General features: G+C 37.4%; 1 protein-coding gene across 17 annotated transcripts in view; it reads right to left on the bottom strand.

The window, feature by feature from the left end:
• UBR2 (ubiquitin protein ligase E3 component n-recognin 2) overlaps window positions 1–15,666 on the bottom strand; it is a 109,947-nt gene that overhangs the window by 13,575 nt on the left and 80,706 nt on the right. For 9 of the 17 annotated variants that reach the window (XM_081518698.1, XM_081518697.1, XM_081518696.1 and 6 more), the window contains 11 exons: window positions 13,876–13,969; window positions 12,620–12,781; window positions 11,051–11,154; window positions 10,314–10,392; window positions 7,219–7,367; window positions 6,754–6,809; window positions 4,848–4,944; window positions 4,528–4,595; window positions 3,147–3,282; window positions 2,522–2,612; window positions 1,151–1,281 (listed from right to left, as the gene is read on the bottom strand). In XM_081518698.1, coding sequence (XP_081374824.1) covers window positions 1,151–1,281; window positions 2,522–2,612; window positions 3,147–3,282; window positions 4,528–4,595; window positions 4,848–4,944; window positions 6,754–6,809; window positions 7,219–7,367; window positions 10,314–10,392; window positions 11,051–11,154; window positions 12,620–12,781; window positions 13,876–13,969 — 1,167 coding nt within the window. The remainder of the gene's footprint in view (window positions 1–1,150; window positions 1,282–2,521; window positions 2,613–3,146; window positions 3,283–4,527; window positions 4,596–4,847; window positions 4,945–6,753; window positions 6,810–7,218; window positions 7,368–10,313; window positions 10,393–11,050; window positions 11,155–12,619; window positions 12,782–13,875; window positions 13,970–15,666) is intronic. The other 8 variants (XM_081518699.1, XM_081518692.1, XM_081518691.1 and 5 more) reach the window with 5 other exon arrangements.

Here is a 15,666-nt window from a genome sequence, read left to right as displayed (position 1 = left end):
ATGGCATCCGGTCCCACCACTTCATGGGAAATGGATGGGGAAACAGTGGCTGACTTTGTTTTTCTGGGCTCCAAAATCACTGCAGATGGTGACTGCAGCCATGAAATTAAAAGACACTTACTCCTTGGAAGGAAAGTTATCACCAACCTAGATAGTATATTAAAAAGTAGAGACATTACTTTGCCAACAAAGGTCCGTCTAGTCAAAGCTATGGTTTTTCCAGTGGTCATGTATGGATGTGAGAGTTGGACTGTGAAGAAAGCTGAGCGCCGAAGAATTGATGCTTTTGAACTGTAGTGTTGGAGAAGACTCTTGAGAGTCCCTTGGACTGCAAGGAGATCCAACCAGTCCATCCTAAAGGAGATCAGTCCTGGGTGTTCATTGGAAGGAAGCTGAAACTTCAATACTTTGGCCACTTCATGTGAAGAGTTGACTCATTGGAAAAGACCCTGATGCTGGGAAGGATTGGGGGCAGGAGAAGAAGGGGATGACAGAGGATGAGATGGCTGGATGGCATCACCAACTCGACGGACATGAGTTTGGGTAAACTCCGGGAGTTGGTGATGGACAGGGAGGCCTGGGGTGCTGCAGTTCATGGGGTCACAAAGAGTAGGACACGACTGAGTTACTGAACTGAACTGAACCCCATGCCCTGGGCCAGGCACTACCAGATACAGTAAACTGTAAGTCTACCTTTACACTCCTTTCAAGAAATGAATTGAAGCAGAACATAAAGAACAACTGTGAAATAGCAAATTAACTCCTATATTAAAATCAGATTTATGTGCAATTAGCGGATTCTCAACCTCAATGCCACATGTTTTGTGTTAAAAACCACCTGAATTTCAGTTTTCCCTTTTTAAAATCTGAAGAACCCATTTTATAAATAATATATACTTGAACATTTTAACATCTGACAGCAAAACTGTATTTTTATACATGTAAAAAATCAGTACATTTACTGATATCCAAATAAAATCAGATATTTACATAAATATGCATTTAATTCTGTAATTTTGTACATCACTACTCAACTAGCTACAATCTAAAGTTTTAGTAAGTTTTAATTTTTGCAATGCACTTTAATTCTTAAATTGCTGGAATGAAAGACAACACACATTTCCTACATTTTGAAAGAAATTAGAATTACCTTGAATTTCAGGTGGGGAAGGAACTCCATTTAAGTAATGGAAAAACAAAGCAGAACACCTCAGAAAAGGCATGATTCCAGCTCTGACATTCCTCCACAGATGCCAACCAGACGGCATTTCTTTCAAGGCACTAAAAAAGAGAAAAATGATAAGTGGGAAACTTAATTTAAAAATGATTCATTCTAGTTATAGCACAGTGTGAAAACAGACAACTGCTATTTGGTTGTCAAAGGTGTGGGTAGCCCTGACTATTACAGGATGTCAGGTATAACTGGTGATATACCTTCCACACTGTTATTAAAGTTTATAAAAGTAATAAAGCTACATAAAGAGAAAATCTGGAAAATAAAAAAACTATCCATTATTCTGTAACTTTTATATTAGCAGGTATTCTTCTGGCAAACTACTTTCATACTAATCAATCTAACACAGTTATACATGTAACATGAAATTTAAAATGAACATAAAAAATCCCCACATTTTTCAGAATACCATAAACCATAATTTTTATCAGAGTTTTAACACTCTGGATAATACCTATCATAATCAACACTAAATTACTCCCCTGCAAGCAAACTCTTAGATTGCTTTAAGCTCTTTGCTAATACAAATAATAATCAGTGTACACTGTTATGTCTACAGGTTTTTCTGTATGGGGATTATTTTGTTACATGTGGATTCTCAGAAATGGGATAACTTAGTCAAAGAACAAACAGTATGGTTCCTGAGACGTACTGTTAGAAAGCCAAGTGAAACTGTTGTAACCAAATCACAACAGCCCCAATCACATATGAGGTTCCGAGAACTTCTACCAGCCCTGGATGTTATCTTAAAAATGTGTGGGAAGCACTGTCTATTACCCTTCTTGCAGAGATTCCCAATCATGTTAGTATATTAAAAGTTTGGGATTCCCCATCTTCTTTTTTAAATGGGTCAACAGACAGCAATTTCCTTTACTTAACAAACAAAGTCCATTTTTTCCCCTCTTTTTCTGACATGTACACATTGCTATATTTATTTATTTTTGGCTGTGCTGGGTCTTCATTGCTGCGCGTAGGCTTTCTCTAGTTGTGGTGAGTGGGGGCTACTCTCTAGTTGTGGTGCATGGGCTTCTCATTGTGGTGACTTCTCTTGTTGTGGAGCCCAGGCTCTAGGTATGCCGGCTTTAGTAGTTGTGGCGCAGGGGCTTAGCTGCTCTGCAGCTTGTGGAATCCTCCCAGACCAGGGATTCAAACCCATGTCCCTGCATTGGCAGGTGGATTCCTATCCACTGCACCACCATGGAAGCCCCAAATGAATTCCTTTTTCATGCTATTGCCTCCTAATATTTGGGGAACTGCCTATCATATAAAGAGTACGCATGATCTCACCTTCCTGTATACTGCTGAATCATTTTATACAAAGCAAGAACTGCTACTTCTTCTTCGCCAGCAGCATTTTCTTGATCCATGCCACTCTTTTCTGAAAGACAAGGCAATATTAGTACCCTGCATTTGCCTACTAAGTGGATTGCTGACTACATCATTTAAGCACTCAAATATATTCACACAGTCACATGTAATATGAAAATACTCCCACGAAAGACACAGAACTTTAATCCCTCAGGTCTGAGCACAGTTTATTATCACAACAAGGAACCTCTTAGGCAGAGGACATGAATGTGCCCCAGGGTGCTGGGCAGCAAGTGGTAAGTAAAATCTGCTAAATATACAGTCTGTGGTACTCAAATATTACTAAACATGTGAAATAAAAAAAAAAAGTTAAAACATTCACATCACTAAGGGATTTTTAACAGAAGGCAAACTTGTTTCAAAAATTTTCACATGAGGATAAACAGATTTTTACTGTTTATTTTACTGTTTACCACTACAAGTAGCCTTATTATAAATTTATGTATTATTCTCATCCAAGTGCCTTTTCCTTCAGTACTTTTTTTTTTTTCTAAGCTGAGAAAAGTTGATTATTTCCTTCAAGAATCTGACAAAAAAGAGTTACCTGTACACGAGGTAAGTAAGATCTGAACGATGTGTGCCATGGTAACCAGATGGAAAATGTGAAGGTCCCCAGTGCCAAGGCTGATCCCTGAAAAATCCTGACACTGCAGCGAAGGAAAGGCAAGGACCAAGCCCACCTGGACAGCAAACACAGGGTCAGACACAGTGCCTTTCCTTTCACTGCTGAACACATTTCCATTTCCTTAACGCGATCCCTTTGTGAACTCAGTTCCTCCTCTTAAGAAATCTTTTGTTCTTACAAGGTATACATGTTAGAAATTCCACTAGGACTGACTAAAAACAATTATTTAGAACATTATTATTTCAGTTATCCAGCGAATCCCCTATATACATTTATTGTTAATAATAACAAAAATAAAGCTTGAAATCTTTCTAGCTAGTAAGCAGTGGAAAAAGCATGAATTTTGGACCCACAAAGATTCAGGTATGAATCCCAGATTCTCTTATGAGCCTTTTAGATAATTCTTCTGAGTCTTAGTTTCCCTGTTGGTAAACTGGAGATAATATATGTGTTTTTAATACCTTAGTATTAAATACCTTAGTAGTAAGGATGTAAAGACCAAATGAAGCTGAATGTGAAAGCAGTCAGGTGCCCGCTAAATGCTAGCTCCATGTGAGTCTCCTGCTGCCTGTATGATGGCGTCAGTGGTGGCAGTTTTCAAAGAAGAAATGAGAACAATAACAATGGCTAATATTTACTAGGGACACATTGCTCTAAGAGCTCTGCATTGATTATCCCACTGAGTTTTGACACAATCATATCAGGTAGGTATTAACTAACTTAAAGGCATAGAATCTGATGCCCAAAAGTGATTACGGGGGCAGCACTTGGGGCTGCTGTGTGTGGTTTTACACTCAGCGTCCTACGAAAGGGAGCCTGGTTGAGGTGGGGCTGAACTTCAGCCATGCACTGCTTGGCCAGTACTGATCTAGCAACAGACTGCACTTGCTCAGAAGACGTGACTTGCCCTAAATCACAAAAAGGGACTGTTTGTTGCTAAGTAGTGGAACCAAAAGGCTGTATCTGCCCCAAACCACTGTACGGGTTGGCGGCAGCCCTTACATTACCAGTGTTATTTTTACTTCTTTACTGTAAAAAGCATAGAGAGGTTATAGTACTGACCTCAGCCACAAGGCAAAAATGAAAAAGACTGGATTAGACACCCAGATCAAGTCTCTCAACTAGATTCCTTAACATTTTTTTTTTAACGTTATCTTCAGAAAAGAATTATATTCAGAAGTAGTTAAGAACAAGTAGTTAAGAACAAGTTCCTCTTGTCTGCCTCTACATTACTCAAGTTTAAGATAAAGCTACAGAGTATGACAGAGTCAATTTCGAACACAAATTATAAAATACCCACCAATAAATGAAACATGTCGATGTCTAATATGCATGGAAGGTCTCTGTGATTGTCACCAGGCACCAATGCTGATATTTAAAGAAAAATACGAGATCACATTTTATATATCAACATAAGTATTAAATTATTTTTAACATGCATATAACCTAGCTTGAATTTTTTTGCAAGCTATATGTGAATTCATAGCTAGAACTTGCATATAAGACAAACAGTATTACCAAAACATTTTTTCATAGTGGAAGGAAGTTTCATTACTAAAAACAAAATTACAGAAGATGAGAAATTACCATAACACATATGGTACATGTATTAATACTCACATGCAAAAAGTTTACAAAAGTGTCCCTGCACCACTGAAAGTGACACCACTGTCCAATGTGCTCCAGCAAACCTTGTTAGTGACCTGAGACAGTCATCCTGAAATAGAGACTGACACAGTTAACAAAGAAGCCAGCATATGAAGTAGTTCTCTTCTAGGAATGCTCGTTCAAAGCACAGCTAGTTGAAGTAAAGTTGGAAGCACAATGAAATCTCTAGATGGTATGGTACTGAATCTTATGACATCTTTACTGACATGTCTCTAACGTGAAATGAATGGAATAGAAAATATCTAATTGTATGCTGAATAAAACAAACTCATCTCCTATCACCATGCTGCTAGTTCTATATGGAAAAGTTAAGAAGGATACATGTGTTAAGACAGATAGTAAACAACAGAGACTCTCAGGAATGTGAAGCAGTATTTCTTTGTATTTAGTCTAAAGAAATACACTAAAATGTGGGAAATATTCCCAATACTGGGGAAACTTCATGGAAGATGACTGTATAAAATCAGGGTGTCAGTAAACATCAAAAACTGTTATGGGGACTATGCAGCAACAAAAAGAAAACTTTAAACTGAAGAATATAGTAGGAACAAAACTACATGTAAATATCTATTATAATAAAAGTATAAACATGCTAATGAAAAAAGACAAATGGGTGATTGACTTAAGTTTTCTTCCTACTTCTCTATTTTCTATAATGTTGTTTGGTTCAGTAGATATCTTTAAATGAAAACTCAACCTTCCCAACCGCTTCTGTCAAGGAGCTCACAGCCTTGAGGGTGGGAAGGGAAAGAAAAGTGGGGTGGGGACAACTAAAGGAGGCAGGATCCCAGATGAGCGATATCCCACTCATGGTTCAGAAATTTCCCAGGGGAAGACAAAGCTTGAAGAGCTTCTTAAAGAGGAGCTGTCTGCTTTGGGAGCTTGAGCAGAGGCAAAAGCCTGGAACTAGCATTTGGGGACCAGTAATGATTCTGCAATCCTGGACAATGGATGTGGAGACTGGCAGGAGGTGAGTGATAATGGAGAAATAACATTTAAGACGTATGATTGGGGTTACTTTTTGGAGAACCCCTCTGATAGTATGTTAGAAGACAGTGAGATTCAGGGTAGAGAATCTTATTATCATTATTATATAATTATATTAATTATAACATTAATATTAATTAATATTTAATACCAGGGCGTACTCCTAGATATTCCAACTTAATAAGTCAAAGTGACCCAGGTGTCTGTATTTTTTAAAAACTCCAAAGATCGCTCTTATATCAGTGGTTCTCAATCCTGGCCTCGGGCGAAGCTTTTAAAAAATATTAATGCCTGGGGCCCATCTTCAGACACTCTGACTTAACTGAGTAGGGCCTAGGCATTTTTAAAAGCTCCTCAGGTGATTTTACATGAATAAAATTACATGCACTTTTACAATTGTAAGTTTGAACAGTAAGCAGTAGATGAAGCTGATACTAGCTACATGGTAAAAATAAGCAAGCTTTGCTGTGTATTCCTTCACTCTTCTAGGCATTAAATTACTCTGTTCTGACATTAATTTGTATTTATTTACACGCTGCTTACAACAGGTAGTCAAATGTGGTAGAGGATATGTTCTGTTCAGTATTTCCAACTATAGAACTAACAATTCAAGAACAAGCACTTTGTTTTTAGTTCCCTCCCATCTTTTTACATGTTTAACCAAAAGAGATGAAGTCTATTTAAACAAAAAATCATGAAAAATTAAATTACAAATATTACTGTTTCAATACTGTTATAGAAAAAATGGGTTTTACTACAAAAGGAATGAATTTATGCTTAAAATAACCACTACAGTTTTTTGGATTAAAAAGAGCAGAACAACTTAATTTCTACTCTCCCATTCCATGGATCGACTAAACTGATAACTTACCAGTCTACAAGGCAAAGGACCAAACAATGGTTTATCTTCATCATTTAAAATTCTTTCTGTGGTTAAAAATAGTAAAGATGATAAATTTTATGCTTTGTATATTACAAGTTTTAAAAAAAGTAAAAAAACATTCTTTCTGCAGAAAGTATAATATTGTCAGGTTTTGAAATCTTTTAAGTTATTTCACAAGAATTAACTGTGCATGAGAAGTAAAAGTGAAAATAAATTACTTTAATTGACTAGAAACTATAACCACCACTAAAATGAGTGCTCTTGTGGCTGTGGTTAATTTATAAACTGTCAATCTAATATTTTGTCAGTATACTACACTTCCTGCTTCAAAGTTTTTATATTATTGCTTAAGACTGTTGCCCACTTTAAGTATCTCATTTAAATACAGAAATCTGCACACAACTCATGTCAATGAATGCTTGAGATTTAAAGACACAATTCTATATCTCTTACCTATGCTTTGGATGGTATATGCACAACTACCCCAACACATTATGGGCACACGGGGATCCTCTTCATTGGGATGAACTTTTAATCCCACCTTATAAGTAGCAGTTCCAAACGTTGCTAGCATTTCTTTTATGCTTTCAGAATAAGGGTTCCTGAAGTAAACATGCATAGCATTAGCTCAAAACAATGTGCTCACATCAATCAAATGGCTCAGTTTCTTAACAGCCATTTTCTATGTTGGAATTGAACCCCTTAAACTATCTAAAGACAGTTGTATGAAAAGGGGGAATTAAAGATATGCAGACAGTCCCTGCCTGAGAGTAGTTATGTTCAACTTGGGTTGGCGGTGATGAGGCACAGGCCTGAAAACAAGCTATTAGGCTGAAGGGTCTACATATTGAACTACAGGACCCTTGACCTCTTCCTCCATTTTAAGAACATCAGCAATGTATACCTACTGCCATAGATTTTAGTTTCTCCAGTGATGAATTCTCATGGAAAAGCCAGCTTTACACAATAACATTTTGGGGGTCCCAAGAAAAAAAGACTGGTAGGGGCCTGATCTCCTCACTGTGAGACTCATCTGTCAGGAAGCTCCAACCTGCCCACCAGGTATCCACTGAGCTTTCTAGTGACTTATTCTTGAACAGTCACCCAAGGACCAATAAACATTTAAGTAAAGTATCAAACATCAAAGAGAGAAACACCAAAGAGTGAAGCAGAAAAAGGAACTCAGGGAAGGAGAGACAGTGCAGAAAACAGCAAATTAATTAAGAAAAAATTAGGGGATCAGTCCAAGAGGGCCAACAATGAGCTAACAGTAGGACTAGCTTGAGGAACAGAAAATCCAAGACGAGAAAACTATCTAAGGAAAAACCAGAAAAAATTTCCAGAACTGTAGGGTATGAATCTTCAAAGAGCCTGTTGAAAACACACACAGCGAAATGAATGAAGAAAGATTCACACACCAAGGAATATCACAGAGAAATTCCAGAACACTGGGAATTAATGAGATGACCACAACAGTTTCCAGAAATAATAAAGCTACAAAGGAATAGGAATCAGGTGTTAATTTCTCAATGGGTGCTACAAGTTAGTAAAATAATGTGTTCAACATTTAGATGTGAAGTTACTTCTAACCTATAATTCTATACCCAAACCATTCATCAAGCATATGGATACAACAAATGTATTTTCATACATGGAAAATTTAATATCCAGGCACCTTTTCCCAGGAATCTGCTGAGGGATGCAATGTGAGGGAGTAAATGAAGAAAGAGAAGGATACAAGATCCAGCAAACAAGAGGAGCATGGCCAAGGCGAGTGTTAGGGTAAGAGTTGTGCCCTGTCCTGATTGGTGTGAGAGGACAGAGGCTGTGGGAGGAGGGCTTCAGGAAAGATCATCAGATGGATCTAAGCACTAATAGCTACTGCTAGGCATCTGACAGATCTACAACAGCATTTAGGAAAAAAAGTATTATATACACAGAAAACCAAGTACATGGAAAAAAAAAAAAAGAAGAAAAGGTAATTATTAACCACAGGAAAACAAAACTGTAGAAGAAAGATTTATCATACAACTTATCAGTATTAACAATTATAACGTAAAAACTGACAAATGATTTAACCAAAAATTGTGGAATAACTCTACAGGAAGATTGGTGAGGAGTAAGTGAATAGGGTAGAGCTAAAAGCTGAATCCTAAATTACTAAGTCTCTGTAAAGACGCTTTTTTAAAAAAAACGATGAATCAAGACACAGTTGATTTAAGCATCTTAATTAGAAATAAGGAAGCAAATAGTAGAAAGAACAAAATGACAGGATTGGGGATGGGAAGGGGGAATGTGGGAGGCACACGACTGATGTTTATTCTATTTAAAACTTTTAGTACTATTTTTGCCAGCTTCCCAGGTGGCACAGTGGCAAAGAATCCATGCCTGCCAATGCAGGAGACACATGTTCGATCCCTGAGTCAGGAAGATCCCTTGGAGCAGGAAATAGCAACCCACATCAGCAGCAGTATTCTTGCCTGGGAAATCCCATGGACAGAGGAGTCAGGTGGGCTATAGCCCATGGGGTTGTAAAGAGTTGGATGCAACTGAGCATGCATACATGCACTACTTTTGCTGAGATATTTAGTATGTGCCAGGCACAGCTTGCAGGTAACTTTAAGTGCATTATGTCACTTTATAACACATATGAGATAGATATTATTTTCTTCCCTTTACAGAGATGAGGAAATTGAGTGAGGTTAAGTGATTTGCACAAAGCTGCACAGCTAATAAACAGTGGTGCTGGAACTGAACAAATGCAGTCTAATTCTAGAATCTGGGCTATACTTTCTAACTTACTGGCTATGGGGTAAAATGTGGCGAACTATGGTGTTGGAGAAGACTCTTGAGAGTCCCTTGGACTGCAAGGAGATTCAAGCAGTCAGTCCTAAAGGAAATCAGTCCTGAATATTCATTGGAAGGACTGATGCTGAAGCTGAAACTCCAATACTTTGGCCACCTGATGCGAAGAACTGACTCATTGGAAAACACCCTGATGCTGGGAAAGATTGAAGGCAAATGGAGAAGGGGATGACAGAGGATAAGATGGTTGGATGGCATCACCAACTCGATGGACGTGAGCTTGAGCAAGCTCTAGGAGTTGGTGATGGACAGGGAAGCCTGGCATGCCGCAGTCCATGGGGTCGCAAAGAGTTGGACACGACTGAGAGACTGAACTGAACTGATGGGGTAAAATAAGGCTGAAAAGAGGTTGGTGGGACTGTAAATAGAAATACAGAAGTCAGCAGGAAGAATGGACTTTGGTGAGGAGGCTGAGCAGCTTAGATTTAGATGTACTGATGAGGTGCTATCAAGGAGAGCCAGATAAAGGGGTACAGTAGGGAGTCAGCAACACCTAGAAGTTTGTGAGAATTAAACATGCCATGTAGTTCTTAGGCTTTTATCAGTATTCCTGCATTAAGTCTCAGGATTTATTAAGATCAATGTCCTGTAACATTTTGCTCCCCTACTTGACAAGTTTATATTCTTACTAATGGCTAATTTAATTTCAAGTGGGCCAAATGTAAAAGGGATAATATACTCACTTAGGATGAAAATCAGGCCTAAATCCTTCGGGAAGGTGCAATTCATCCATATTTTCTAAATTCTTTGATGAGGCAGTAACTACAGAAACAAGCATTTTATACTATTATTCTTCAGTCCAAAATATTTCTATAAATTTCAGCCATAAATTTCATTCTAAATTAAAACAGGAAAAATTCCCATAATGAAAACTGGTGTAATATACATTCAAAGCGTGAAAAGTACTATTGCTCTGGATGAGCTAGACACCTTCCTCAATCATTGTGCTTCTCCTGATAGTGCAAACACTGGAAGAGTATGCTGTTTTGTTTCCTTAAAACCAATGGTATAAATTCTGCTCAGCTCACTTTCCCTCAAGGTCGGAAGTGCAGTGCATACCTATCAAACTTGGGAAGGTTTTGGTAATGCCAACAATAAAGTTGAGTCAGCCCATGGAGAATAAAGCCAGCTCTTCGATATTCAGTTACATCTCCCCCACCCCCAGAAGCTCTTCAATAAAATGGGGGAAATAAGTGAGAAGTATCTATCATAAACTACACATGAGCTTGTGTGTTCAAGGAATAAGGAGTAATGTAGCAGTTTCAAATTTAGTTCATTAAGATAAAGAAAATTTGAGGAAGTCAAATTTTAAAATGTGAGATTTCACTCTTAAAATATTTTAAAACAATTTATTCTGGAACTGTATTTTCCAATGGTCTCAGATGTTAGGGAAAAATGAAAGCAGGTTATCAGAACTTACTAGGAGTACTTTCTTCTTTCCTAAGAACCTGTAATGCTTTTATTTGCTGAGATATTGTTCTAATCCACTGAGTCAGATTTGGTTGGTCTGAAAAATTTAACCTGCTAGAAAAGATTATAGAGAGTGTTTAGTATTCTGTTGTTGCTTAAGATACAAAAAGACTCCTTAAATCATCACGGGTATATTTCAAACATACTTCAAACATTAAAATACTAAAACAACCAAAAAAACTCGGGGAAAATTTGTTACTTTTAAAAGTCAGAAAAAGTATTTGTCAATGGAAATGAAAATATATTATTTGTCAATATGATGCTACTAATTATTAGCATAAAATTGAGTTATTTTTCAAAAATTTCACTTTTTCAGTACCAGAATTTGCCAGTATTTCTTAAATATCACAACCAACACATCATGGATATATTTATTGAGTGCTTATATGCTGCAAGCACCTAGTTATGTTGCAAGCATTTCACAGCATTAGATTTAATCCTCAAAATTTTCTTAATAAAATAGGTTATATTATTGTCCCCATTTTACAGATGAGGAAACTGAGGTTTTGAGCTATGTAACTTGATTAAGGCTGTATATTGGACAGATGTGGCATTCAAACCCAGCTACATCAGACACTATAGCTTGTGTCCTTAACAAATGTGCCATAAGTGACTCTCCTGGGAAAAAAAGCAAAACCTGAACTACAAAAGTGATTTTTTTTCTCTTTACACACAGAGAATTCTATTCTTAATCTTACAGTGACTAATTTCTTTATCAGTTCAAATGCAGATATAAGTCAGCACCATGATATTTCTTTTCTGATTAAAAAAGCATGAGCTTACATCATATCTAATGGTATTTTAAGAGTATTTTGTGGTAGCATAGACTAAGACACCATAGTTTGAACTCTTAAAATTGAAGAGAAAAAAACTGACTCTGCTTTAATTTAAACCCAAATAGTAGCACAGAAATAAACAGATGATTCATATTCATAAAACTTAATGTATACAAAGTTCAGGTGTGAATAGGAGATACCATCAAATTCATACTTAAAAGGAATATGATCATGAATAACTAAAAAGCACACTAAACATTATGAAATAACAAAATTTTTACATTTTAAATACACTAACAGATATTCATTTTTTGGCCCAATTCTTCAATTGGCCAGTAAATTGCAAAAAATAATATTTAATTGTTAGTATGCTCAGTACGGTCAATTTGAGCTGCCCCTCCCCCTACTGATTTATTGACTGTCTCAAAAAAGTATGAAGGATATATTCAAAGCGGGGTCTTATAAATAAAGGAGACAGTTTTCATGAACCCATGGGAATTTTATATCCTTTATAGTGTTTATGGGTGACCAAGAAACTTATATTTTGTTCTGTTCCCTTCTAAAAACTAAAATTGTATCTCATAGGTCAGCTAGAAGAAATGACTAAATAAAAAGTTTGGAAAGTACCTGGAAAACATGCATTTACCTAGAGTGATATCCCCACCCAGCCGTGGTTTATCATTTCATTACCTTCTAAAGGAAACTATTTTTTTGATATAAAGGTTTTATGAGCCAAAACTTACCTATGAAAAACATTTCTTGGAGGAAGCAGCAGAGGAATAACAGTATTACTCAAGCATTCACAAAGGGGACAAAGGAATTCTCCATTTTCTACATCATAGCTTGTATGTAAGCGTAATCTCTGTTGCCTTCGCTGTTCTTTAGCTTGAACGGAATCAAAATACCTTCACAATTAGAAAACATGAGGTATCAAAAACAATGGCAAGTTTTTTTTTTTAATGAGAGCCACAAGCTTCAACATTTTCCACAAAACATCTAAAAATTAAAATTTTAAAATGACCTCAATTATTTTTAAAAGTGATACTTTAAGTTGTTGTAATTAGCAAAAAGGGCTAAGAGTTCTAAAACAGGAGAATTAAAAAAAGACTGCCTTGCAAACAGTCATTCACAAAGTAGCATATTTCTTGGTCCTAGTGCTCTGTGGTTACTTCCCCAGGGCCAGTGCTACTTACTAGGGGTGGTTCAGGACAACTCAGTGAGCAGAGTACTAGAATAACAGCACTTCTGCTGCTGCAGAAACATGCTGCTGCTGCTAAGTCGCTTCAGTCATGTTCGACTGTGCGACCCCATAGACAGCAGCCCACCAGGCTCCGCTGTCCCTAGGATTCTCCAGGCAAGAATACTGGAGTGGGTTGCCATTTCCTTCTCCAGTGCATGAAAGGGAAAAGTGAAAGTGAAGTCACTCAGTCCTGTCCGACTCTTAGCGACCCCATGGACTGTAGCCTACCAGGCTCCTCCATCCATGGGATTTTCCAGGCAAGAGTACTGGAGTGGGGTGCCATTGCCTTCTCCACTGCAGAAACATAGAAAGCACCAAAACAGAGTAATTTTGAAGTTATTCCATCTTAGCTCAGGGAGCCATGACAATCTAGAGAGGTAACTAGACAAGTGCTAGCATCTTCAGAATCCAGAGTTGTTCACCCTGGACCCAAAGAAAGACATTCTTCTCAGGTTTATACCACTGTAAAAATCCTCGTCTTCATCCAGTCTGTTAGATTTCCCATATTAAAAAATACAGATCCCTAAATTAAAAATTATATTTGATATACTATGAAGTTTCTAAGTCACTCCTTTAAATGTACTGACAAAGCAAATTAATTTTAATTGTTATTTGTTAGGCAGTAATAATGGAGTCTTTTTTTCTTCCAACGTGTTTAGTTCTCTCCCCTTTTTCTAGAATGGAATTTCCTTTATTAAGAAATTAAATTTTGAGTCTTTGGGTAAGCTTCTCTTGAGTAATATTAAGAATATAAATTACCTTTGCCAACAGTGTGCATGCATAATGTGCCCACAGCTACCAGTATGTATTCCACAAGACAGATCAGGGTGCATGAATAATGGATCATAATTTTCTGCATTATAAAACAAACAAAAAACATAAGAGAAAACTCAAGCATTTAATATTCCTCTAACAAATGTACAACGTTAAACTGTGAAATCCTTACTAAGAGCTTGTAAACTTCAAATGAAATGCTAGTTTATTCCTTTGAGATACCAATAATTTATGCAAGACCCTGGATTACTTAGAATACAGGACTCTCTAATTTTCATTACCTTGAGCAAATTAATGAAACTTCCTTGAACTGTGAACTGAAACTGGAATCCTGTTGTCGTTGTTTAGTCGCTCAGTTTTGTCTGACTCTCAGCTGTGTCTGACTCTTTGCGACCCTATGGACTGTAGCCCCCAGGCTTCTCTGTCCATGGCATTTTCCAGGCAAGAATACTGGAGTGGGTTGTCATTTCCTTCTCCAGGGAATCCTGTATTTAAGTACATCTAATTTTTTGAACACATCACATTTTCAGGGCACTGAGAGACTCCTATTTCCCACAAATGATGGAGCTGTCTTTAATGCCTTCAGGGCAGCTGGGTCACAATGATCTTGAACAAAAAAGATGTCCTGGTAGTAGTGGGGCACTCCCTAGAGGAGATTCTGCTTAAGGACACTCATGCAGGGGAGAGCCACAATTACTGTACCAGAGTCACAGGTGCAGCAAAATACCACGACAGCAGCCCAGACCAGAGTAGTGAAAAAGGGGCAATTCACAGTCTTCTGCTCTGGCACTAATTTTTATATTCAAAGGAGATGAAAAATGAAGACAAACATAAAGTGGCTAGCTGCCTTCTTTGGGAATTCTTGGAATTCTCTACATAAATTAGTATAATTTTAGAAATTCTCTGACAGTAAAATTACTCGTTTCAATTTGCTTTATATAATAGAATAGTGCAAATTTCACAGCTAAAAGAAAATCTTTAGTGATCTAAATTGTGAAAGCTTTAAAAAAAAATCCACTTATAGCCAGTCAGTTTTTCCAAGCAGATAACAAACTAAATACAGCTGATAACTTGATCTTCAGCCTAGAATGACATTTGTAAACCATCTAGTACAAATGGTCATTTCTTAAGATGAAGCAGACCAATCTTTCTTAACTAGGGGGCTTGAGAGCCACACTGTGAAGATTTTCCATGTAGAGAAAAGGCAATTTTACCAGTGGGCTCTCAAACTTCCTTCTAGTCATACAATGTGAAAGGCACTGGCTAAACAAGTGCCTTAGAAATTAAGACACAGTTCCTGCTCTCACGAAGTTTACTGGTATCACTATGGCACATGCACATATAAACAAATAGAAGAGTAGAAACATAAAAGTATCTATGGTGGACACAACAAGGTGTAGCCCAGATGCCCCTGCAGGAATGAATGACTTACTCCATCAGCTGTTAGAAGAGGGCACTCAACTATTATCCCTCTTGAAGAGACTTTGCTCAGGGTCACACTGCTTTGCTCAAGGTCACACCTCTTTCCAGAGGTAGCCCACAATCAGTTTATTATCAGTGTCAGGGTATAAAAAACCCACCCCCTTTTCCCAACACAGGACAGCTTTGAGCTCTCTCTAGCTCCAGAGCACCTATGGGGTTGGCTAAGGTCTTCTGGGGACTGTACCATAGCTTAACTTCTCCCTCTGGCCAAACCTGCTTCCTTCCCCTCCATTCCATAGATACTGATTCCAAGATTCCTGAATAATGTCCTGCATTACACGGTAGTCTTTATCT

Source organism: Giraffa tippelskirchi, chromosome 8, assembly GCF_054371585.1.
Source record: "Giraffa tippelskirchi isolate mGirTip1 chromosome 8, T2T-mGirTip1v1.2.pri, whole genome shotgun sequence".
In the NCBI taxonomy this organism is placed as follows: domain Eukaryota; kingdom Metazoa; phylum Chordata; class Mammalia; order Artiodactyla; family Giraffidae; genus Giraffa; species Giraffa tippelskirchi.
The sequence above is the reverse complement of the archived record's forward strand: the minus strand, read 5'-3'. Positions and strand labels throughout refer to the sequence as shown.